The 27,833-nt window shown below is 34.3% G+C and overlaps 1 protein-coding gene across 2 annotated transcripts in view; it reads right to left on the reverse strand.

Moving 5' to 3' along the window:
- STIM2 (stromal interaction molecule 2) overlaps positions 1 to 27,833 on the reverse strand; it is a 130,807-nt gene that overhangs the window by 8,170 nt on the left and 94,804 nt on the right. Inside the window, exons 4-11 of one of the 2 annotated variants that reach the window (XM_084902349.1) lie at positions 19,795 to 19,906; positions 16,043 to 16,158; positions 12,822 to 12,999; positions 11,714 to 11,891; positions 7,185 to 7,352; positions 6,901 to 6,924; positions 6,377 to 6,477; positions 5,910 to 6,148 (exon numbers count right to left, since the gene is read on the reverse strand). In XM_084902349.1, the coding sequence (XP_084758475.1) occupies positions 5,910 to 6,148; positions 6,377 to 6,477; positions 6,901 to 6,924; positions 7,185 to 7,352; positions 11,714 to 11,891; positions 12,822 to 12,999; positions 16,043 to 16,158; positions 19,795 to 19,906 (1,116 nt within the window). The remainder of the gene's footprint in view (positions 1 to 5,909; positions 6,149 to 6,376; positions 6,478 to 6,900; positions 6,925 to 7,184; positions 7,353 to 11,713; positions 11,892 to 12,821; positions 13,000 to 16,042; positions 16,159 to 19,794; positions 19,907 to 27,833) is intronic. The other variant, XM_084902350.1, reaches the window with a different exon arrangement.

The raw sequence follows: 27,833 nt of genomic DNA on the forward strand, positions 1-27,833 counted from the left end.
ACCCTACCTGTGATTAATAAGAGCAGTTAAATAAAACATCCAAGTTTATTATACAGAAATTTATTATTGAGATAATTTTCATTCTATTGTATTATCAATAATTAGATAAGAGAAGCTCAGTGATTTAGTATGACCCTCTATTGCAAACCGGATTTCCTTATGCCAGAGAAGATAAATTTTGTTTTGTAATAAGGGATTCCCCCCGCCACCAACAATCAAATAGTAAATCATATATGGACTTTTGGTTCTAGCAATATAGCAGTCAAATATTACCTGACCAGCAATTCCCAACTCTCAACAATGCACTCTAAATACCCTCAAACACTTCAATATAATGAATAAAATACAACGATAGTTCTAAATGCAAACTTGCAAGGAAGAAAAAAAAATCAGATGCCAAAACAGAAAGGATAAAGGAAAGAACTACTGGGCCTGTGAGTGATGGTGGAATTACTGTGGAGGTTCTCAGTCTCAATAATTCAAGGGTTTGGGTTTTAATTTGAGGATATAAAAGACATCTTAGCCCACATGAAGTAAGGAATAGCAATTGTGAGTGTTCTGGATAAAAACTTGGGTCTAGATAGGCTACATCCCTCAGTGAAAGCATGTTTAAAAAAATAATCTCTTTAAAATAGCTCAGTAAAAAAATTCAGACAGGAGAAGGCAATAGTTAAAGTGGTTCTTAGAGTAAAATTCGTAGCAATAAAACCATACATTAAGGAAAAAATTGATAAGCTAGGTGTCTAAATAATAAAAAAAAATGTAAATTCCAATAAAGAAAATAAAAGAGCAGAAATAAATGGAGAATGTCAACAACAAAAACAGTTATTTGAGGAATGAAAGAGTGAGTGAAATAAAATAGTCAAATTATGCCAGATTAATCAAGGATAGGAAAATGAAAGGATTTTAAGATATAAGTGAAAATTTTTAAATCATGTAAAATACTATGGACAACTTTAAGCCAACAAATTTTAAAACTCAATAAAACAAACAATATTTTAGAATCACATAACTTAAAACAAGGCTTTTACCCATTATAAGAAGCTAACTCAATGGTTTGGGGAAAACAAAATCTGCCCCCTTCTCTCCTGCCAAAAATCCTTAAAGAACAAATAATACTATCACAGTATGAAATAAAAATTCAAAACATTTATGGAGTATTGTTATGGATAAGGATCTAAGTTTTTTATAGGTATTATTATTTAAATTACAAAATAATTACACAAGGTGGGTTACATTTTTTAGAGACTCAGAGACAGTGCTTCCTTTAAGGCTACACAAGTAAAAAAATAATGTTTTATGAGATATTTAAAACAAAATACTGGACAACATTAACCTATAAGGTGAGGGGGTGTGATACATATAAATGGTGGTGTACGGATTCAAATCTAAGCAATCTTGTTCCAGAGCCAACATTGTTTTCATTTTGTTTTTATTTATTGATTTCACAGGAGAGAGAGAGAGAGAGAGACTGACTTGTTTCACTTATTTCTTATATGTGTCCTGACCAGGGATCGAACCCACAACCTTTGTGTTTCAGGATGATGTTCTAACCAACAGCTACCCAGCCAGGGCCAGGGCCCACATTCTTAACTGCTACATTTTACTACCTCTATTTAAAAGTAGGAAAGAATGGGATGGAAAAATAGGCATATTCCTTGACTTACTTTGTGATGCTAGCTTTACTAGCAACTTTGATATCAAAATTAAGCAGAGTGTTTAGAAGGAAAAATTACTGGCTAAGCGAATGAATGATTAAAGATATAAAAACCCTAAATAAAATAATATAACAAACCAAATCTAATTTATCGTCATAATGTACTATTTGCATAATAAATTGGATTTGGTTTGTCACAATGCTGTTTTTATAATAAATTGGATTTGTTTGCTATATTATTTTATTTAGAGTTTTTACATACTTAATGAAATAGATGGAGTACAATTTCAAAGAATAAAAAAATAAAGCAAGTGGTCATCTCAAAATATGTAGAAAAAAGGAATAAAAATTAAATTTCTTAATTCAAAAGCAACCTATCAAAAATGTAGACAGAAAAAAATCACACATCTTGATGAAATATTATTGGGAACACTCTTTTTAAAGTCAGAAATGGCAATCACTACTACCTGCAATCACCACTCTTATTCAACAGTTTACTGAAGGCTTTAGATTGAATAACATGGGAGAAAAATCATAAGGATTGGGAAGAAAACAGCAACTCATTATTGTCTATACAAAAAAATCCAAAAGGTCCTTAGAAGAGAACTCAATGTTTCTGTATACAAGATCAGCATATCCAAATCAACAGCACTTCTCTAAACATCAGCACAAGCTATCATATCTAGAAATTAACCTTTAAAACAAAAGATATGCAAGAACTACACAGAGAAAAGTATAAAGTTTACTTAAAGATATAAAAGGTCTCAAATGGAATTTATGAATAATATTTATTCTCAAATAAGTAAATTCAAAGAAATTCCAGTAAAAACCCAATGAAATTTCATAAGCTGATCCTAAAAAGACCAAGAGTAGCAATACTGAAGCTGAATAATAAATGAAGGCTCTGACCTACCAAACCTCAATACTTACTATGAAGCTATAAGTAGCAACTAAGGCAGAATGGGACCAATGAAAGAAAACAGAGAACCAGGAAGCATCTATGTGGCTATGGAGAGAAGTGGTGTCAAAATTCAGCAGAGATAGAGGAGAAATGAGGCTGGGAAAACTCTTTATCTATACAATGATATATTTTGTTCACAATATGAGCAAAAGTAACTTCTAGGTATATTAAAAGACTAAGGGATTAAAGCAAAACTTAAAAACTTTGAGGGCAGCTATAAAAATCTAATATCTTCTGAAAAAGACATAAAAAGCACAAATCATAAATTTGTCATTAAAATGTTTGTTAAACTCTTCTGATTAAAAAAGAAATAAATAACATAGCACAATAAAAAAACAAAGGCAAATCCTAGGAGAAGATATCTTTAACCCTCAAAAACACAGTTTACATTTTTTTTAAACTTCCAGATCAGTAAGAAATCCTGGAGAAAATTCCATAGCAAGAACAAAGAACTCAGGAAGGAATCTGAACAAATGTCAATAAATGATATGGTACTCCATCTCAATAGTCATCAAGGAAATAAAATATTTAGTAACAGTAAGGCATCATATAACACCCATTCAAGTTATAAACCAAATCACATCATTGGAAGTATTGTAAGGATATAAGAAGACAGGTTCTCATATATAGTGGTTGTGTAAACTGATAGATCCACTTTTAGAGCAACTTGGCAATGACCAGTAAGGGGTGTCTTCAGGACAACACAGCAATCCATTTCTAGGTGTTTACCCAGAGAAACCCTCAGAGCTACGACATGGAGATGAAAGAAAGATGCTCATTGTAGTAGTATTTTATAAGAAGAACAAAAAAAAATAAAAAAAGGAAGAAAAAACTTATATCCGTACAAAAAGGGATAAACTGTGGTTTATTATTACAATAAATAAATAAATAAATAAACAAACAAACAAACACACTGTGGTTAACTTATATTAAACAATTACAGTGAACTTGATTAATCTATATATAAACATGGAAAATTTATAAAACAGTTTTGAGCAAAAAGAGTTAAAAACTACATACCAATATGTAGTTTGATACCGTTTATGTAAATTTAAAAATAAATAACAATTGTATCTATTGCTTATGGATATACCTGCATGTAATAAAAGTACAATAGGCTTCAGAATGTAAACAACTTTAGAAGAGTGGGAAAGGGAGGCCATCTGGGTTAGCTATAGCTAGAATGGTTTATTTTGATAGAGATGAATAAAGCAAAATGTTAATATCTGTTTACCTTTGAAGTAGGTGAGCATATTGCTTTTAGAAATATCTGAAAGGCTTTATAATAACAGATGTTAAATAAATTGCTACTGCATTCCCACTGCGAATGTTTAGCAGTACTATAAAAGTACCAGCAGGAAAATAATCATCTGCTCTTACCCACACAGGGCTAACCTTTGATAGTATCTTCTCTGTCTTTTTTCTTTACAAGTAATTAAATACAGCAATACTATAATATGTATGTATAGTTTACAACTTCACTTGGCTCTTAACGTGCCATAGGATGTTTCCTTGTCGTTATTTCACCTTATATAGCTTACGTACCCAGAGTAAAAATTTAAAACTGCTCAGAAGAGTATATAATGAAGACCGTTATCCTACCTTAGACCCTCATCCTACTGCCAGGAGTTTCTTATTTATCAGGTCTAGAAATTATGCTTTTGTAACTAAGCAGAGTGAAATATCTCTGTTATGCCACTGGGTGGAAGCAAAGCTCTCCAAGTATAATTTTTGGTATGAGTTATTTTTCAGGGATAATAAAATTTTAAATGCACATATGAATATCTTTTCCCTCAAAAAAAAGTACTTTAAAAAATCTAGTCAATTTAGGGAATACATCTTGATGCACACTTTTGATGGTGCATAATTATGCATCCTAAAGAGGTCCTGCAACATTAAAAAAAAACACTTTAGTTTTCAAAGAGCATCATATACCTATGAATCCGTGTTATATTTGTCAAGCTTGGGGCATATAATTCAAATAAACACAATATTCAAAGAATAGAGCTGGCCCAGATCTAGATATAACTCTGCAACCATCACTATCTTGCAGCATAGGGCCAATGAAATGAGTGATGTCACACACTCAGTACTCAGTACATTTACAACATGTCCTCTCCTCCCTCCTCTTGTAAGATTTAGTGCCTCCCCAATCTGTTTGCATTATCTGTCTGCTGGTTTCATTTTTCCAACCTTAGAATTCAAACCATAGAAATGAACATAAACACAAAATCACTATTTATTTGCAAATTTAGAGATTTCTTTCATAAAAATGTTTTAAAAATTAGAACCCTTTCTAAATCATAATTTCAGGAAAGCTATAATTAAATAGAAAAACTAAAACTGGAAATGCTCATATATCATGATTTATCTAAAGACTAAAATTTCCATGTAAGTCTTCATCAATCAATAATTAAGTTCTGCTCTCCATTCTTTGGACTCCTGTTCTAAACATATATATATATTTATGATCAGAAAGGTTGGGAAAAATGAAGTCGGTAGGCAATAATAAGGATAATGATTTCTAATACATAAAATATACCATTTTAAATTCAAACTCTCTATAACTTTGTGAAAAGTCCAAATACTTATTAACTCTGAAATTTATTAATAAAATCTAAAATATTTAAATTTCACTTTCCTGCCAAAATGTATTCTTTACCGTGTAAAATTTTTTCAAAGAATAGAACATAACAAAGGAATTGTACATTTTCTAGCAACAAAAAAATCTACAAAATTTTCTAAACATAGACATAAACACAGTTTAATTTTATATAAAGGCAAATTGATTCAGTGCTTTATGAATAAACACTCTTTCAATAAAAGCACAGAATTGGAAAAGCAAAAAAAAAAATTTTTTTTAAATAAACATGCCTACTGAGAATGTCAACTCAATTTAAAAAAAATTACAGGCTGGCTGAAAGTCACACAGTTGGTTAGTTAGTGGCAGAGCTAGGATTGGAACACAGAATTAGAGCTTGCCCTAAACTTTACTTTGTACTATAGATTACGCTGCTTTTTGAAAGGATGTTTTTCTTCAAAGCTCAGCCCTTCATTCATAAAAGTGATTTAGAATGTATGATGTATCACACACACACACACACACACACACACACACACACACACACCAGACAGTATTTTCAAACAGTAAACATAAATTAACAACAAAAAGAGAAAACAAAGAATGTACAACATGTTTTTATCATAGCCTTCCAAGTAAATGCTCCATAAATGGCGTGGTGTAAAGTTGCTTTAAAGCTATCCCAATTCCCCTTTGAACTCATCACTTACCAGGAAACTGTGACACTATCGGAGGTGTATCTTCATCCAAGTCATCAACTCCTCCAGCGATTGGATAGGGTGGAATGGAGACTCTGGGCATCACCACCCAGCTGTGGTCAGAATAAAGGGAAGAGGTCAGGCTGGGGAGCCCCGAGTTATGGGCTATCTGGAAGCCACAGATCTTCTCAATCTGTTGCCAGCGAAACAGTCGTTCTCGTAAACAAGTTGTCAGCTCGGAGAGAGCTTTTCTGGAAAAGACAACATAGAAATTGTTATTTCAAGTCGTCCTTAATATAGCACTGAAAAAAGAACTACATGAATAGACCATGGCAATTAGCTAATTTCAATAAGAAATTACACACTCTTAGAATTAGTATGAATTATGTGATTATACATGGCCAAATTAAAATATAGATTGTCCCAAGAATTACATATTTCAGCACAGTGAAAATAAACAACTAAAATAACACTCTTACTTTGCTTCCAGAATTTTGTGGTCTACCTCATCTAGGGAGGAGCTGTGTGCAACATGCAGCGTCCCAAAGACTGTGCTTCTCTTCTTTTTAATTTTCTCTGCCTAGAAACCAAAGGAGAGAAAAATAAGGCTAGGTTTGGAGAAAATATACATATATTAATGAAGTTTATTTTGTTTTAAAAATATTAATAATCATAAAATCAGTGAAAAATTATTAGTCAATAATATTTAGCCCTATTTTCAAAAAAAAAAAAAAATAGATGAGGGAAAAAACAAACATGCTTTCCCAACTTAAGCAGTATGATTAAAAACTCCGTTCTGGAGAATTTGTCTCTTATTTCTGTCATTCAGAAAGACCTGAATTTTTTATTAAAACTAACAAATAACATTATATCCTACTGCAATAGAGGTGTTAGTGAGTGAACTAAACTCTTTTTTTGTGTGTGTGCTACATATCAGATTAATACTTAATCATATTTCACACAACTTAATAAAGTCAGACATTAATTTCTAGTAACTACTGACCTGAATCAGATATGAAGCAGCAACCTAGAGGAGAAAAGCTCTGTATAAAACATTTATAATGATAATAAGGATGACTTTTAAATGACACTAAGGTCATTCTGAAAGGTATACACCTCTTTAAAGAAAGCAATTCTACTTTACAGCCTATGATTATGACTCAATTAGTATCAGTAAGTTCCAGTTCAAACAACGAATCTGCAATAATAAAAAATTATTCATATCTTTGCATTCCAACTGGTTAATCCTTCTAGAAATTTAATAAGTTTTGAAATATAATAGAGTACCTCATCCTTAGCAATAGCTAATTGCATTTCAGCATTCTGTCTTTTAATATTGTAGTACTGTACTTCTACTTCATGTGTCAACTGAAGCCATTTTTGAAGTGCATCTGGGACAGACCAGCTGCTTCTGAGTTCAAATTCTTTTTCAGCCTTTTTTAAAGCCATTCGAACCTGGATGGGACAGGGAGGGAGAAAAAGAGGGAGAGGAAAGAAGAAAAGAGAGAAATTTCTTTTAAGATATTCAAATAAAATTTTTTTAAAAAAAATTAAGATATTTTAGTACCCAAATTAAGAGAAAAGGCCATTTTAATTGTGCTTTTTATAAACACCATTTTAAATCACAAAGTCTAAAACAATGTATTTCTGACATTAAAACTTAAGCTAAAGTTTTAAGTGCACCTTAAATTCACTAAGCAAAGTTGTAAAGCCAGAGGATAGAGGGGACCTACATAGACCTTAAGTTGTAATACTTAGTTTTTATATTTTATTATACCCAGACTAAAAGTGAAAAAAATAAATCTAGGCATATAAAAACTAAAACTTATCACACCCTTCTCATAATGCATTGTTTGTTTAGGATGAATATCTGTTCTATTACCCCTTCTAACATTCCCCCAAAACCCTACTATATACTCCATAACTATACCCTGACTGTTCCAAAGAATTTTTACCACTGCTATTTAATCCACTGCTTCTAATATAACAGAAAGTAGATAAATTGTAAACTTCGAGAAAGTAGATTATGACTGAGGGTCCATCTGATTTTTCCATGAGAAACCATGCACAGCCTTCAGGGCCCAAGTCTTCCTTTCAGTGCCCTGAGGGGAGCCAATGCTTAGTGTGGGAGGTGGAATTGCGTGCTAAGGAAAATACTCTTAAGGAAAGTGTCACAGAGAAAAAGGACACAAAAGGAAGAGACAACCCACTCTAGGAATGATTCACTTAAACTATCAGAATTCAAGCTAAAGATATGTAAAGACACATGATGAAATTTATGGAATTGCATATGCTAAAGACCTTCAGACAGATAAGGAGTGAGCTATGGAGAATTCTGCTTCTGAACACGGTAACTGCAAATTAATTTTCCTCAGGTTAAGTAAGGTAACTAAAACCCCACTCCTAAACCAACATGCAGGAGAATGTTTGATCTAAAAACCCAACATATTTAAATAAACTTTGTCGTTTGCCAGATTAAACTAAGAGTACTATACACACACTTTTGATGAAGAAACAGAATGGCTGTCAGATACTGTAAGAAAAAAAAATGCAGAAAATATTTTTTTAAAAGTCTACAATTTAAGAACAAAAATTCACAATGGCCACTAAGTAGATAAATCAAAAAATGAATATTAAAAGCAAGGATAAGATCGCTGAAAACAAATCCTAAGCAGCATTTGCCTGACACAATTCACTGTGCAATGTGCTTGGGACAATACAGTGTTTAATAAGAAGCTTGGCTAAGCTGTGTGGCGTCCAGCTAATCTCTCAGGAAGAGAGAATGTGAGCTCAGGTCCTGTGATGTGCATAATACCACACAGTGAAGGGCTGCGGGCCCTTCTTCTGACAAGATTTTAAAGCTAAAGTTTCTCATGTAGTTTTCATTGCCAAAGAAGAATACATAGAATCTGAACTTTCACTGAAGTTTTTCTTTTTAATCATTAAAATTTTCCTTAAGGTTATATCTACAAAGTTATTTCTCCTAAAATAATTCAATGAACACATTTAATACAGAAATGATATATTTCTAGTATATATTAGGCTTAATAATGTTTTGATTGACTGTCAAATAATGTCTCAAATTTTTAAAAAATTGTTACCTTCTAATAATAGCAACTATTTAAACTATTTTTCTGCTAATTCGTAAGTTTATCATTTGACCTAAATTCCAACCCTTAGATTGAATTACATTGTTATTTTTAGGGGAATGGATCTAAAATTGAATAATTAATAGGTTTCACAGATTATGAATTAAATTATTTAAAAATATAATTATTGACATCATTTTTTGTGTGTGTAAAACAGCAATAAGTAAAAACATGGTATTAGAAAGAAACAGCCTAAACATCTGAAAACCTAGCTTTTAGATGCAACTTGATTCGTTATTACCTCTCTGACCTTCAGCAAATTCCTTACTTTCTAATTCTGACTATCTCATGTAGAGCAGGGGTACTATGAATTGTCCTGACTTAAGCTTCTTTAGACTTTAAGAAAAAAATTACATATGTGAAAAGAATTTACACAAAAGATAAAGTAATATTATTTGCCCAAAAGTTTTTGTTTTAGGGTAAAAACCACTATATAAAATATGTACCAGATTCTCCTGCTTTCCAATTTTGAGAAGCTGACTTATCCCCCAGCCAAAATATAGGAATGCTTCCAACTATGTAGAAATATGGATTATATAACAATGTACTGAAATTAATTTCCCAGTTAAACTTACTTCCATAAACAAAGCCTTTAATAACATTAAAGGAGAACATGGTCTCTGGAATATGACATGCAGTATCTTGACTTTGCTACTTAAATCTTGCCACTGTGTGTCCTAAGGTAAGTTACTTAACCTCTTTATATATCTCATCTGTAAATGAGGGTAATCTCTCTGTTTTGTGAAGATTAAAATTTAGCAATGAATCATTTATAATATGCATAAAACACATAAACACTCATAAAATTATGTTTCTTATTTCTATAATCATATTAGATAGAGATCTTTCTAAATACCCATTTCTCTCCTTTAAACCTACTTCTTACTAACTCTGGATCTCATTAGGATTCTTTGTACTGAGACATCATGGCAATCTTAGAGTCCCCATGCCAAAAACCTCAGATGAGAATGAATGTTAGTGATTCTTGGACATTCTTTTCTATTGTCTTGTCCCTCAATGTGAAATAGTCACCTATATGATACTGCTATCAGTTTATATCTCCATAGTATAGAGGATTCCCACTACTGCTTTCTGATTTGTACTTTTTATCTGCAAAGTTCAGAAAAAAGCTAAAAAGCTTTTAATTTAGTACTGGGAACAAACCAAGAGTTAGAAATCTCAGTGGGAACAGGCAGGGAGTTCTCACATAAGTAAAGGGCCAAGTATCTAAGTCTTGAACACTATCATTTTAGCTAGGCCTTTTTTGTTGTTAACCTCTTGTTCTTTACTATATTCTGTACAGAAGTGTTTTTTGTTGTTGTTTTTTCAAGTAAATAGAGCTTGACTACAAATATGTCTAGAAGGCAACTTAAAAGAACACACTCTTTCCAGGGAAAAGGTCCAAAAAACAGATGTCTGGGATATGCAGAAAGAATAGTTAGCAATTAATAAAAGAGCTGGCTGACTGCATTTAGTAAAAAAAATTACAAACTCAAAAGAAATAGTAATTGCACTTGGAACATTTTCTCAGGAGTTGAAATTAAAACTCATTCATGACCTAATTTTTATTTCTTATTTAGCACTTGACCGAAAAGGCAACAATGCAGAAACAAAGTGGAAGGCAGAACACCTAGGGTGCTCGCTTCGGCAGCACATATACAGAACACCTAGGTTCTTGGCCCTGGTTTACAACTGAGTCACTCTCTAATCTTGAGAAAGTTGTCTCCTCCTCATTTTGTTCCTCAGTTTATTTACCAATAATACCAGGGTCAGAGTCAAAAAAAGGAGATGAGACCACAGAACCAGAGGTTGCAGTGACACACTTTGAAGATGAAGGAAGGTGCCAAGAGCCAAGAAATGCAGGCGGCCCCAAGAAGTTGGAAAAGCAAGGAAACAGATCCTCCCCTAGGGCCTCAAGAAGGTATGCAGGCCTGAGGACCTATTTTAAACTCTGACTTTGGGAACTGTAAGACAATAAACATGTGTTGTGTTAAAGCCACTAAGTTTGTGTTAATATTTTATAGAAGGAATAAAAAACAAATATATCTGCCTATAATTAAATTCTTCCAGAACCACCACCCACAGGACTACCCAATGCCTGAATGCCTACTATCCATCTTGAATTAATTCATAGTGGAAGCAGATATTGGAAAGGACATCCTTCAGACCAGCGGTTGCCGAACTTTCAGACTTCACGGACCACCAGTTAGCGGCCACTGTTTTTTAGAGTCTAAAGTTTAGACAACCTTACAATTGTTAGCAGATTCTATTCTAAAGCCATTTAATAGGACTCAAATTGATGTTTAATAGAGATTCTTTACCTTTGCAGAGAAGTTTAACATTAGACATACTTTACTAGGTTATAGTTGAGAACAGAAACATTATAAATGTTAAATTAAATAAACGCATTACATTTACTCAAGACAATTGACATGGCCTGAGATGAGATTTCATGAATGAGAGAACATGATGGCAACTTTATCTTTTAGTTACTACTTGGTTATTTTGCTAAGAGGATTTTGACCAATGCAAACAATATGAACAAATGATTCTTTAATTAACTGAAGAGTATACAACTGAACTAGATGTACAAGATTGAACAAAAACAAAAAATTCAGAATGGCAATGCAAATATTCTAACAAATACTTTTTAAAAAATGTAAATACCTGTTCCAGTTCCTGCTCTGCATATTGACGTCTACTCAATTCACTTTCAGCTCCCTCCCTTAGCTCCTTCAGCCGACAAGCCTCCTCCTTTGCGAAATTGATTTCATCCATCATTTTGCGCTCTAGATTTTGCTTTTCTACAGCAACATTTCTGTTTTCTTCCTGTGCCTTTTCAAGTCTTAAAGAATAAAAATGTAATTCCACAAAAGTTTCCAAAATTTCATTTTATTAAATAAAAAATAAATATGTATCAAGCAGTAAGATATGTGCAATCAAAATTTGTAGACTTTTCTATTAATCTTAAGTCTGGATAATAAAATCATTAGGTAGTCTATTATATACAGCTATTTTGGTTATCTTTTTTAAAAGATATATTTTTATTAATTTCAGATAGAAAGGGAGAGGGAGAGATAGAAACATCAATAATGTGAATCATTCATCAGCTCTGGGCATGTGCCCTGATGGGGAATCAAACTGTAACCTCCTGGTTCATAGGTCTATGTTAAACCAACTGAGCCACACTGGCCAGACTATTTTGGTTATCTTGAAATCAAAATACAGGTATAACAGGGAAGTACTTTTTAGCAAAGAGACTTTTAGGAAATACAGAATTATTTAAATCATGTTGAAAATATAATTTAACTTCATATATAATTCCACCTATTTATGATTGATTTCCATTGGTCTCTACCCATCCATTCCCTAGAGCCATGGTCGGCAAACTGTGGCTCACGAGACACATACAGCTCTTTGGCCCCTTGAGTGTGGCTCTTCCACAAAATACCATGGCCTGGATGAGTCTATTTTGAAGAAGTGGTTTTAGAATAAATTTAAGTTTAAAAAATTTGGCTCTCAAAAGAAATTTCAATCGTGGTACTGTTGATATTTGGCTGTTGACTAATGAATTGGCCGACCACTGCCCTAGAGCATGCCTTCATAATAAATCCATAATTATAAGAATATAATGATACTTTTACATATATGAAATTAAGTATAGATACATTCCTGATGTATCAACCTAAATGTGTATATGCACATGCTCATATTACATTTTCATAAACAGTATTCTCCTACATAAATAAGAAGACTTATAGCTTGTTTTACTTACCTCTCTTGTAAGTCCATTAGACTTTGCTCTGCAGTTTGCAGACTCTCTAAGTCTTTCATCATTTTTGCAACATGTTCTTTTGATGTTTTATTCTGTGTATAAGCAAACCAACAACCTCCAACACCAATTACTATAGAAACTGTGAGGATAAAATCCTTCATCCAGTTATGAGGAGGGCCTATGGAGAGAATTAAAGATGCTTAAATTAATCTTTGAGTGTAACAGAATCTCAATACACAGAGAGACTTTTTTAAAATTAGTAGGCATCTAAAAATAAAACAAAACAAAAAGTCAAGATGACCCTCCCATATAAAACACAACCTTTTAAAAAATCCTTTTCAAATAATCAATATGTTTATTATAACTACCTGATATACTAGACCAGTGGTCAGCAAACTTTGGCTCGTGAACTGCGGTTGGCCACTCTGTTGACTAATGAGTTTGCTGACCACTGGGATAGGAGCTAAATTACAAGGAACAACAATAGCCTGCAATTATTGGAATAAAGAGTCTAGGTCAGTGGTCGGCAAACTCATTAGTCAACAGAGCGGCAAACTTCGGCTAGAGAGCCGCATGTGGATCTCAAGCCATAGTTTGCGACCACTGTACTATACCTACAGGAGACAGAGACAAACCAATATGGACGCTTCATGTCTCTGCTGGTACAGGAGGAAGTAACAGGAGTCCTGGGACCCCTGAAAAACCGACAGCACCTCCCACGATGTACTGAGAATGGTCCTCTGGGTGAAGGAGTCATAAAGAATGTCAGCATCGCTTTCCAACTCCTATAGTCAAGTTAGGCAGCTGTGATGCTTTGATAAACTGGAATGCTAATCATTCACCAAAACAGCATCTTCCCCAAGCATACAGCCATGTAACTAATTTAGGCTAATCAGGGATTTTCACCAAAGGTGGTATTTTCCCCCAGCAAACATTTAGACTTTTTTTTTTTTTTTTTTTTTTTTTTTTGTCACAACTGAGAGGAGAGTGAAAGCAGCAGGGAGAGCTGTTACTGATGTCTAGTAGGTAGAAGCCAAAGCTGTTGTTAAACATCCCACAATGCCCAAGAAAATCATTCCCCCCTCACCCACTTCTATAAAAAAAAAATTACCTAGGAATTATCCAACCTGCAATGTGAATAATGCCAAGGTTAAGAAACCATGGGTTAAATGACCATAACAATATTGTTTTAGATGGTTACTTGCCAGAGATATCTGGATTATTAGAAAGAACAGGATCACCTTCCCTACCAAGTCAGGCAAGACAGTAACCCCAACATTGTTATAAGTAAAGAGTAAGGAGCCAGGGCCTACCATCTTCAATGATACAAAACATAGAACTCACTAGGCAAATAATGTTCTAGTTTATTAGGACTTTACTAGAGTTGTCAATACACATTAATTTTCAGGGGGCTCTTTGGAGGAAGACACAATGATAACTAACACAATAAAATGTATGCATGACAAGTTCCTGTGCGTACAAGTCTAGGGTTCGTATATGTTGCACACTGCGATAAATAGCATGCTCTATGCTAGACACCCTCGGGGTCGTGTGTTTCCAGAGTGCATGCCCTCCCCCACAGTGAAAGAGATGCAGTACCCCAGGGTAAAGTCTCAAAGGATTTATTTCTATTTTTGCCTCAGACTAAGAGGTTCCACTCAGGCTCTAGTTCAATTATGAGCCCGTTTCAGGCCGAAATATAATCACCAGGAATAACAATAAATAGATGGGCAAGTTTCCAAACTGCAGTATGTACCACAAACTAGAAAAGATTTTAGGGAAAACTCCTTTAAAATGTATCTCTGTTCGTTTGACATTGCTGGTTTTGCATAAATCTAACATGGGTGTTCCAACTACAGGCTCATTTACTCAAATAAAAATTTTAAGACAAACAATAAAAAGATGTAGCTTAATTAGTTTATTAAAATATTTATTTTCAACATTCTCTGAGACTAGTTTGGCTCCTTTTCAAATAATAATATAATACTGTTTTGGCTTAGAGGGTGGTTTGTTCCTGAGTTAATAAAATATAAATATGCCTGACCAAGTTTTATATAGAGATAAATTCTAGAATTTAATTCCTATCTTCACCAATCACCCACATGAAAAAAACTAGGAAGAATCGCACAGAAGACAACCCCCAGGAGATCCAGTAGAAAAGTTGGACAAGGAAGAGGTTAGAAAGGGCATCATCTCCGTGGAATGCTCGGCATTTCAGTAGTGTTCTATTTCCTAGGGTTTGTAATTTCCAACAGAGCACTTCCACCAGCCCTCACAAAGGGAAGTTCCAGCTGTTTCACCAGCTGCTCTTTTAGCCTGAGCCAAAAAAGAACCTCCAGTAAAGTCATGGAATCCATCCAACCGCTTCAGCAACTCTTTTTTAGCAGAGCCACCTCCGAGATAGTATCACAGAAACCTGCAAGTGTCCTAGCTTCAAGAATGGAGGTAAAATAAATGTTAGTTTCCTAATTTGTAATTTGTGGAAGACATTTTTCTTGTATTAATTATGTTATTCATTTTTGGCTTCGGAAAAATAAAACATAATTCCCCTAACAGGTGCCTCTTAAAACACTTTCTGAAATTTGAAATTAAGTTAAATAAGCATATTAAACTTGCCTTCTGAGAAACAGTAGTCCTGTCAAATTAAAGAAATACAGGTTTATTTTCTTTACAAATATGACAGATTAATTACTTAACTATTCCTCTTCCAAACAATCTAAAGAACAATTCATCACCTTGTGCTTGTGTCAGGAAAGTCTGTTACTTTGTAAAGTTTTAAAGTGGGTCTTTATTTTTGATCTATATAAAAAATTATTTTCTTGGTGATTAATGAAATCAAGTTAGGTTCTATTCATGCATCAAGATAGTTAGATTGCACCATTTTTTAAAGGGACTATTCAGTGAACACCCAACTATAATAACATTAGCAAAATTGCTATAAAGACATAAAGTTTCAAATCTAGAAATTTAATTCTAAATTTTCAACATAATGTTTGTAACTTTTAATATCAGTAAACAAGCTTTGAAAATTTCACATTCTATATTTCAATGACAAAAAGTCTAACCCTAAAAATCTTTTGTTTTAAGATAGTATTTCTTTTATACCTAATAGATTATTATTCTTAGTGGTCTACTACCTTCCTTACTTTTTCCTTCTTTAGATAACAAATAGATGATCTGATTATTCTTTTGCATCATATTCTGTGAGAGCAAATACTAACGTGTTAGAGGTCCAAACAAAACCACATCCAGTGCCTTGAGCTGAAGTTTTTGTCTGTGACTCCGGTCGTTGATTTTCAACTGAGATATCATAAATGAAGGTTCATGTACTGCTATCCTGTTCATTTAAAAAAAAAATACATACACATTAAATAAAAATATTTCTAGCATTTAAATTTAAAGATTTGAGCAACATATTTAATACTTTACATATTAGTGATCATTACTGTAAGAGCTTATTCAAGTGTGATTTAATACTTTATTACATGTATCAAAAACCTTCTCAGCGCAATGTTAACTGTACAAACACTCCTGAATGTTAATAATTTAGTTGCTAGGTTGGTATTTTTGTTTTCTGAAGTTATTTTGGACTGTAACTTACTCTGATTTTAAAATTTATCAAATTCAAAATATTTTACAATCATTAATTACCTGACATCTTACTGTCATTTCACAAAGAACAAGAAACTTATAAGTAATAGCAGACTTTAAAAAATAGTATCTAAGTCTATACCTTTATAGTTTAATGTTTAAACTGTTTAAAAATTAAATAAAGTACACTAAGTCATAAGTGGGAAGTAAGCATTAATCATTAGTTAGGAAAGTAAACTGAAGGATTAATGTAATAAGAAGTACTGACCCATTTTATTATATAGATATGAAAAAAGTATAATAAGAACGGGGCCAAAAGCACAGTTAAAACAAAGTAATAAAATCACTTCGATTTGGACTTCAAACTCAAGCAGCCCAGTCAATAGTCAGTTAAGATTTCTTAACAACCAAGTATGATGCTAAAAATAATAATAATAATAATAATAATAATAATAATAAAGTAATTGTTAATAACAATGACAATAAAAAGAAGCATGTACTATGTGTCAGAACCTGGGTTAGGGCTTAATTAAAATTTGAAACAAACTATATTGTATGTCAGTGTGTGTGTGTGTGTGTGTGTGTGTGTGTGTGCGCGCGCGCGCGCGCGTGCGTGCATTTCCCATTTTATAGATGAGGAAACTAAAGTAGTGAGAGGTTGAGTAACTTGCTCAAGATTACCTAATTAGTAAGAGGTAAGGCAGAGACTCAAACCCAAATATGTATGATTCCAATGACTGCACCTGAACCACTACACTTGAGTTAGGGCCATCAGAACCACTGAGTATGAAGAAGTTACAGTAACTCCTATAAGGCTTCTATAAAACTTTAGAGAATAAAGATCTCTAACTTTCCCTTTATAAAATGTCTTCCTTCATCTTCTCCACAGATACCTTACGTGTATGTTCCTATTACTCCTTTAATATGACACTTAACAAAGTCCTTGAAAGCAAAAATGATCTTTGCTCTGTATCCCCAAACCTAGCATGGTGCTTGGCCAAAGTAGATGCTTGCTAAATATTTGTATAATAGATGAATGAATGCATGGATGGATACATGAATGAATCCATAGTAATACTATCAATAGACTAAATTTAAGAAAGACAATGAGATGTAGTAAAAAGGAAACTATGTAACAGAATTTTATGCAAAGTCCAATATGAGCACAGAGGTGGAAGTGATTCTACCTGAGTGGGTGAGGATGTCAGGGAAGATCACACAAGTCTGAAAGGAATGAGGAGGGATGTATCAGGTGAAGAGAGCCTTAGTATAAGCTCTGGTAATAAGAATTACAGAGAATAGAAAATACATTAAAAGGCTTAAGATAACCATTTTAACTAACATAATTTTGGCTATCTATTTCTGAGGTAACAATATTTTAATGTCACAGAAAGGAAACAATAATGAATTGTTTTAGGCATGTAAACATCTAGAATGTGTAATATATTTTCTAATGCTTTTATATAAATAGCTCCTATATCTGCAGTTGCCCTACAAAACCCTCTGTAGCTTACATGGTTAAGTTAAATGATACTGCCTCTTTAAATGGACTTATCTAACTGCAGTACCATATAAGATTCCATATAAGCTTCTACATATATAACTTTTCTTCTGTAAAAACATGTTTACTATTTTTTAAAATCTGGTCTTGATTAAGTGTGTATTATTTCACCAATTCTACCAGAATTTGAGGTATCTCTGATATCTTTTATTTAACAAAAATAAAAAAGCAGCTATAACATTTATTGCCATAATACAGAGTAGTCAATTTTATTTAATGTTGTTGTTTTATAAAGAAACTTCCCAAAAGACGTAAGAAAAATACCATGAGTTCCTCATAACCAGGGTAACATATATAACTCAAAAAACTCTAATCCCATTTTAATGCTCTACTATCCTGCTTGTTTTAATTAGTCTTATTTAAAAGCAAGAACTATATCATATTTGATTTTTGTCTTCTTTCCAGCATCTAGTTGCACCATGAACATAAAGATATTGAAAACGCACTTGTTGAACTAATACTTATCCCCATAATTTCATCACTATAGTCATTTGCACAGTAAAATAAAAAATACTGATGTTGATGGTCAGAATACATTTAAGGGAAATGTGAAAACTTCCAACTAGATCCAAAATATAGACTTGCAATCAATAAAAGTCACATATTTAAATAGGGTAGGTAAGCCAATTGATTAGAAATACAATGTGCATATTTCATCATGTATAATAATCCTATATAGTAAAAGCCTAATATGCTGTGTCCGGTCGTCTGTTCAGCCAATCAAAGTGTAATGTGCTAATGCTGCTCAACTATTCGCTATGACGTGCACTGACCAGGGGGCAGATGCTCCTACCAGCAGGTTAGCTTGCGGCTGGGGTCCAGCCAATCAGGACTGAGCCCTCCTGTGGTCCCTCCCTGGCTGGCCAACCTCCTGCATCCCTCCCCAGCCTCGATCACGCACTGATGGGGTCACTCAGCTTGACCTGTACCCTCTCACAATCTGGGACCCCTTGGGGATGTCAGAAAGCTGGTTTTGGCCTGATCCCTCAGTTAGATAATAAAAATGGATTAGAGTTTTTTAGTATAAGAAACAATCCAGGGAGGAATGAAACATAAGCAACCTTGTAAGGGTAAAATTCTGGTAGAATTATTGCAAATTTTAACATTAAAACCTATAAATATTAAGTTTACTAATGGAGATTTAGGAAATATAATTCAGAAAATTAGTAACAATTCCAGACATAGAGAGGATAAATTAGCATCCTAAACTCTGGTATCAGATTTATTTGTGTTCAAATGCTGCCTTGGACAAAATATTTAAAATCTCTCTAACTTAGTTTTTAAGTCTATAAAATGGGGATAGTGATACATAATTCATGTTAACCATGAAGCTTACATGTGATAATATAGAGTACCTCTATGCAATTTTACATTTTATTCATTAAAATTCATTTTTTAAAGTTTAACTTATGGCCACTAATACTGAGTGGTTATTGTTATTAAATGAATGCCAATTAAGAAGGATCTATAAAGTAATCCATTCAAACAGATCTTTTCTTGAAGGTGGATCTGTATCAAATAAACATTTTTTTTTTTCATATTTACCAGATGGTCAGAGATTGGTTCCTTTGATGTTATCTAAAAAAATATACAGCTGGCCCACCTTCTCATTTTCAAAATTATTTTTCTTGGGTATAAATTTTTAAAGGGTGTTTAGTATTGTTTAGACAAGAAAAATGGATTGAAACTTGCAAAAACTCGTACCTTCAAAAATTAAAGAATGGATATATGTATAATATGTCCTTTGAGTTCTTAGCCACAGAAGTAACACGTAGATTTGACAATGAGTGGAAAAAATACATTTGGATAATAAAGACTCACCTGGGAAGGGTTGTTCCTTTGACATTATTGTCTCTAAAGTTCTTCTCATACTGGGGTAGTTCTACAAACTCTATTAACCACTGAAGTGTGTCCTCAAGAGTCCAATTATGAACTACAAGATATAAAAGGAGAAAGCATATTTTATATACACCTACTTTCAGAATTTATATAAATTATGTATCTATTTATAAAGATACACATAAACATACACATATATAATTACTGTAATTTCAGAGGAAATAAAGATGTTCGACTGAATTTTTCAATTCAATTCAATGTTAAGTACTAAAATGGTACTTAGCATTCTATGAGAGCTAAAAACAATAAAGAAATACCTCCTACCCTAAAGGGCTTACAAATCTAGAATAAAGAAAACACATTAAAAGAGACAAAATATTAACATGATTAATTCTAAAATAAGCATCTATGCAAAGTTTGTGCAGTGTGAAACAAACCACTATTTCCATGAATGTAGAAATCTTATTATTCATCATTCTTTCCACATATGCACCGGGAATATGGTAATAAACAAGATGAATAAAGTTCTTGCTCTCATGGAACATAAATTACATTGGGAGTAGGGCGGGGCAATTTATGAAAAAAAGAAAGAGGGGGCAGATTTCAGATATTAAGGAAGGAAAGATGTCAGGATAAACATCTCTGACGAGCTATTGTCAAGAATGAGACCTAAAAATGACAAGGAGCCAACACTGATGATCTGGGTGAAAAATATCCCAAATTGACAGGAAAAGCAAATGTAAGGACCTTACGATAAGAATGAACTAGCTGTGGTTGAGAGATAGGAAGAAAAGAAGTCAGAGTCCAGATCATAGAGGGTTTTCAAAAATTCTGGACATTTTTCCAATTTCAATAAAATGGTAAGGGTAAAATAATCTGCTTTGAAACTATCAGCCTTCAAAATGTGGAGAATAGATTATAGGAGACAAGACTGAAAACTGAAATAAGGAAACCACTCCTTACATATCTGCCAATATTGGCTTGGATTATGGTGCTCATAGAGAATATGGTGACATGTGGTTAGATTCAGGACATATTCTGGGATAATGCTGCTAAATGTGCTGATAAAGTGGGTGGGGGAAAGCCCAAAAAAGTACAGAGGATGGTGCCATTAACTGATATAGGAAAGAATGGTGGGGACAGACTGGGGAGGCAAGTATTGGCAGGTGGCAGAGATCAAAGTTCTGTTTTTAGACATGCTATGTTTAAAGTATGTAGTAGATATTTAAGTGTAGATAAGCAGTCAGATATACAAGTCTGAAGCTTAGGAAAGAGTGAGGTTAGGAACGGAGACGTAAATTGAGAGTCATCAGCATGCAGATTAGACTGAATGAGAACTTCCAGAAGAATGGGGATAGTTAGTAATGGATTCTAAGAGACTGGATCAAAATCGTGAGGAAAATGATAGCCAACATCTCTTCTGCTGGGCACTGATTTTGAATTAAGCTTTCTATATACACTTTTTCCTTTGAGCCTTAAAAACACACAAAAAACAAAACAAAACAAAAAACTTATGAGGCACTAACATGATCATCTCCATTTTGGAGATGAGGAACTGAGACATTAGTGAGACCTAAGTAGTCAGCAGCAAGACTAAATTTGAACCTAGGCTCACCAACCACAGGACCTAATGCCATACTATTCTGAGAGCAATAACATTAATTAACAATCAGTTAAATATTGGAAGTAACTCAGACATTTGTTTGAAGAGTATGAAGGATCATGATAGTTTATCCAAATGAAATTATGCAAATACACTTGGAAAATGAAGAGCTCCATATTATCTGCATTTAATTTAAGGATTTTGGAAAACAAAGTGTTTATATACCATAAAAAAGGTCCAAGAAAAATGAAGAAAACAAGTGAGCAATAAAAGCAGACCTGGAATCCATCTGTTTAAAAAAGAATCTGCCTTTTTTTCATTATTTAGAGAAAAGCTTAAATAAATTATTAGTTAAAAATTAACAAAAATTCGCTGAAACCGGTTTGGCTCAGTGGTATAGTATCGGTCTGTGGACTGAAAGGTCCCGGGTTCGATTCCGGTCAAGGGCATGTACATTGTTTGCGGGCACATCCCCAGTAGGGGGTGTGCAAGAGGCAGCTGGTCGATGTTTCTCTCTCATCGACGTTTCAAGCTCTCTATCCCTCTCTCCTCCTCTCTGTAAAAAATCAATAAAATATATTTTTTTAAAAAATTCAACAAAAATTCATTTAAAATTATATATGGTAATTGATAATTTTATATTGATTCAAAGCTTTATTTTCTTCATGTTCTCTCCTTCATGTGATCCTACTAAAAGCCTAGACAAGTGCCTGAGGTTGCTCTATCAATTTAGCCAAATAACTTAGAATATCAGCCAAAGATTCAGGCCCTGGGTACCTTCCATTACATTTAAAATATTGAAAGTAGCCTTTTTACTCTTAAGTTTCTTCCTATTCAGATGAAGTGCATTAAGAACTGTCTTGTCTTGATAGCCAAAAACAACAACAGTGCAGCTGCATCTCACACACCCACACAAAAACCTCAGCCAAGAAAATAGGATAAGATTCTCTGTCATTTCTAGACTGTTAACTAGTTAACAGCAAAAAGCCCTAATGTAAACACACATAAAAATATTCCCTCGATTCCAATGAGCCAGGATAGAAAGACAGAAAAATCAAATGAAAAATTTAGAAGTGCCCAAATCCTAACATTACTCTACCTAGTAAATTAAATACCATAGTGATTCTAAAGTAATCTTTTTTAATAATGAATCTTTAAACAAAATACACACAGTTTACTTTTGGGGGAAGTTTACTTCTTGTGCTATGTGGTATCTTTGGGGATGTCTAATAATTACCTTCTCTTCTCATGACCATGAATTACATTTTGTCTTAGCATTTTCTACTCCAAATATACTAGTTGTCTTTCAATTCTTAGGACAGATCATTCTCCTTGGGGCCTTGCACATGCTGTTTCACAGAATTAATCCTCTTCTCCATCCCTGTGACTCATATTCACCTATTTATTTTATTGAGCCTTCTTACCTCCATTAACACTTTCAGGGGAGTCTTCCCAAAGATTGCTGTATGATCATAAATCACTCTGTACTTCTTATGCAAAGCATTTAACTACTTATATTAATTTGTATAATTATTATTTCGGTATCTGTTTAATCCACTAAAGATTAGCTTCTGGCTCACCATTCTATCCCTAGCACTTGGTACACAAAGAGTGTTCAACATATTTATTGGATCTTCTTGAATAAATGAAGTAGAACGTGTATATTTGACAAGTATTATCAAAATCTATTTTCACATTTTAGTGAAGAGACCCTAATAAACAGAAATAGAAATCTGTCTGCATAAGCAATTCTTGACAGCAATGAGTTATTTGATAATTATCTGGTTCCTTATTACCCGCCTCTCATTGCCTGTTCACATGTGCTGCTGCTAAACAGCACTTTCACCAGAGGGAGGCAGAGAAAGAGATGGTATTCCTTTAAAAATATATATTTCCCTATCTGCAAAGCTACAGACATACCAATTCTACACTTTAACGTGTCATTTTTGCAATGAATTGTGCTAATACTCTGGGTTGGTGTCTCTGAGTGATTTGGGCGATTTCTTACAAGACCAACAGAAAGAGCTCTGGAAAGAGACGCGATTCCAGTTTCAGCTGTGCCGCCGGTTCAGGGACTCCACAGCTAGGTTATTTAACTCAGTTTCTTCACACACAAAATAATGAAATAAAGCTAGAGTATCTTTAAAATTAAGTCAAATTCTGTTTCTATGACTCCATTATAACTGACAAGAATTGGCATTTAAAATAGTGACTAGACAGTAGGTAAGAGAATTCCTAGAGGGGGAAGAAAGTAACTAAGAACCTTCAGGACAGCAATAGAAACTACTGCTGGCATTGTAAGGTGTTTATTAAACACCAGGGCATTTACAAACATTATTTCAAATAATTGTTGCAGCCACCCTTTGAAGTAGACACTTATATCATCATGTGGATCCTAAAAGTTTATGAAGGTATAATTCTTAATTAAATATCACTGATTAGTAAATGATCAGTGTATTAGGCAGAGAAAAGTTCCTGCCCACTAGAAATTCATCATCCAGGAGGTAAGACAGCCATAGACAGTTCCATTAGAGTATGTGAAATCCTGCACAGGTGGAACACAAAGAGCAACTACAATCTGAAAGTGGATGGATACCAACCAGGTTTCAGACCAAGTCTGTTTCTAGAGTTGTTAACCACTGTGCAATAACATTGCCTCTGTAGAATTAGGTAAGTGTCCTGACAATCAAATAGGCACTATAAGTAGACAGCTTATGCTCCAGACATAAACTCCTCACCTTGTCTCTGTGAGGAGTCCACAGAGGCAAGGTGAGATACATACATATGTTCAGCTTCCTGAATCCCATATTCCTCCATGCTACTCCTTCATCATGGGACGACTTTCACTTCTCCTTCCTTCTCTACCAGGCTTGCCCTTCCTTAGCCTGTGAGGCTCAGCTTAGGATCTCCTTCCTCCACCAAGTTTTCCCTATCCATCCACTTCCAGATTATAGTTGCTCTTTGTAGGATTTCACATACTCTAATGTAACTGTCTATGCCTGTCTTACCTCCTGGATGATGAATTTCTAGTGGGCAGGAACTTTTCTCTGCCTAACACAGAGTTTATTAACACCACAATGTCACATTGATTTGATATAAGGTTTTACATTTTATTATACACTTTCACATATTTTTTCCCCATTTAATCCCCCACAAACCACGTCTGAGAGATAGCTGTTATTTCTACAGTCTACACCGAGAACCTTGCTCAAGACAATAACTTGCTGTTTAACTCTAAAACTTGAAACATATTTTTTCTTAGAAACAAATCTTTCAGACATACAGTAATACTAATAAAAAAATAAAGCATTATATATGAGCAATCTGTCACAGGTAATTGCACTAATGGATCCAGGATTCCACTAGACACTTCAAATAGATATTGTGGCCTACTGAAGGCCTGGAGGTGGTAAGAGTAACTCAATGGAGCTATGCCAGTTCTTCATCATGGGGGTGACTCCTATGACTTATGAAAGGGCTCTAACAGACTGAAGGGCAAGGAGATTCAGAGCTGGAGCAGGGCTCAAGGGAGAGTGGGGACAGTATGGCGAACATAATCAAGCCTCCAGGAGATGAGGGTGAGAGGATGTATAGTGTGTGGGGTGGGCAGCTGTTTATGGATTTCCACAGGAACAGAGGCAAGGTGAGGAGTCTCCTCGTCTCTCCCTTGCTATCAACAGGGCTCTACCACAGGAAATGATGGTTCTGCACCAAAAATCATCTCCCCTTTTTCCCCTTCCTATTTGCTACTGACAGAATTACTACCATATAATTATTTTGGATGTATAAAAATATAAATATGATAACTGAGCCTAAGAGGAAAATGCTTTTTTAGATAGAGTAACTTTAGTAGAAATGGGGAAAATGAAGATACGTTAAAGGCTAGAAATAGCCAGCACCAGAGAGGTAAGTAACCCAGCATTCCTGTGACCACCCAGCTGAAGCAGCCTTATGAAAAAGATGCGAGTCATACACAGGTACACGCTCAGTTGTACAAACTAGGTTAGAAGTAGGAGGAAGTGATCTGTCCCTCCCCTTAATTTTTATAGTACTTACTTTTTCTACAAAATGTCTTATCATATGTCCTGCATATTTTGTAACTATTTGCTTCACTATACCTTATGTTTGTACTATACTATATGCTAGAAACCCTGTACACAAATTCGTGCACCAGTGGGGTCTCTTGGCCTGGCCTGTAGGATCAGGTCAAAACTGGCTCTCAGACATCCCCCAAGGAAGGGGCCCAGGCCAGGCCAAGAGACCCACGGGTGCAAAATCGGGGCTGGAGAGAGATGTGGGAGGTTGGCCAGCCAGGGAGGGATCATGGGAGGGCTCCAGAGTGTGTCAGGCCTGTCTAGCTCAGTCCCTATTGGCCAGACCACAGCAGCAAGCTAACCTACCCATCCGAGTGTCGGCCCCCTGCTGGTCAGTGCACGTCATAGCAACTGGTTGACTGATCAACTGTCTGCCCCCTGATGGTCACTGCACATCATAGCGAGTGGTTGAGCAGTGTTAGCATATCATTAGCTTATTACCCTTTGATTGGTTCAACGGACAACCAGACAACCAGACACTTGGCATATTAGGCTTTTATTATATAGGAATGTAAACTTTCATAACAGGCACCAGGTAGCCCAGCACAGAGTTGCTGTATATTAGCTGAATGTACTAGTATAACTGACAGAGAAGAACCTGTTTTGTTTTATCTTTAATTGTCTTCTTCCTTTCCCATAGTTGTGTGAAAGATAGAATATACTATTTTCATATTATCTCATTTCAGAGCAGCATTGGGAAAATCTTGACTCCCAAACAGAATCACAGGGACCTATATAACATAACGGAGGTTTAGAAGGTGCCAGTCTATTGCTGTGTGTTTGACAGTAGGAAGAGGTAAGAATTTGTGTGTGCTTCCAGTCCATCCCTGTCTTCAGCAAATTCTGGTTTACAGATCAGGAAGCCGAGGCACAGAGAGTATGAGTAACTTGTCTGAAAATATACACCAAGTAAGTTTTGGAGATAGGATTCAAAACTATGTCTGTTGGCTTCGAAGCTCCACGGTAACCACTAAGCTCCTCCTCCTGTCCTTCCCCAGTATGCTAAGAAGATTTTCAAGTAGAGCCAAGCTCATCATCAGCCATGTTAAACCTTGGATATAGTAGACACACCACTACACTTATTCTGCATGTCATTTCTTAATAGTTCTCCTACCAGTTTTTAAAAAACGCTATAATTCTAAATTTATTATAAAAATTTATGGTGTTGTTCTTAATGTTAAGAAATGTTAAGAACGCCCCTGGCATAACTAATATATTTTAGAGAAACTAATTCTGATATCATAAAACAGTACCATATACTAATACTTAAATACAGTACAGTTAAATACACACTACTTACTATTAAGGCCTGAAGACATCTTATAAGTATCAAAGATTTGGTAAGAGGATCATGGATGAGAAATAATAAACATTATTAATGAAAGTAACTATATTTAAAGTTGGCCATATAAAATGGTTATTGAAAAAAGTTCTATATTTTGAATTCTTTTTTAAAGGGGATTTTGCTTTCTGTTTTTGTTTTTTGTTGTTGTTGTTTTTTTTAATGTTTTTACTGATTTCAGGAAGAGAATGGAGAGGTAGAGAGATAGAAACATCTATGAGAGAGAAACATAAATCAGCTGACTCCAGCATGCCCTTACTGGAACCTGCAACCCAGGCATATGCCCTGACCAGGAATCGAACCTATGACCTCTTGGTACATGGAACAATGCTAAACCCACTGACCCACACTGTCTGGGCTAAAATTCTATATTTTGAAGCTTCTCTGATATAAAAGCTAAAAACTATAAACAGTTTTAAAAATATTTGAATTATTGGCATGTTTGTAAGAAGTGCTTCATTCTAAAATATGAGTACATAGTAACATTCACGACTTTTCCAAATTCAATTTCAACCAAGAATTCAAAGTCATATAAAAGACTTAGAAGTTCTCTGTACAGTGACAGACATACGGATCACAGAAAAATACTATTAACTTAAGGTTCAATATAGCAGGACTCTAATAAAAAGTAGCTTGAATTAAATGTAATATAAACATAAAAAAATAACTGATGAACAAAAACAGATCCAGAGACAGAGAAGCATCAATGAGACCGTCAAACCTCAGAGGGAAGGCAAGGAAGGGTGGAGGGAAGGGAAAAAGATCAACCAAAGGACTTGATGCATGCATATAAGCATAATCAATGGACACAGACACTAGGGGGGTGAGAGCATGAGTGGGGAGGTGGGGGGGGGGAGCTTTAGGGGGATAAGGACAGATATGTAATACCTTAACCAATAAAGAAAAAAAGTAACTTTTTAAAACATGAAGAGGAAAAGTTTTTATTTATTAACCAATAAAGAAAAAAATAACTTTTTAATAC

The sequence above is a fragment of the Pipistrellus hanaki genome (assembly GCF_964339955.1).
Source record: "Pipistrellus hanaki genome assembly, chromosome: 1".
Taxonomy (NCBI): domain Eukaryota; kingdom Metazoa; phylum Chordata; class Mammalia; order Chiroptera; family Vespertilionidae; genus Pipistrellus; species Pipistrellus hanaki.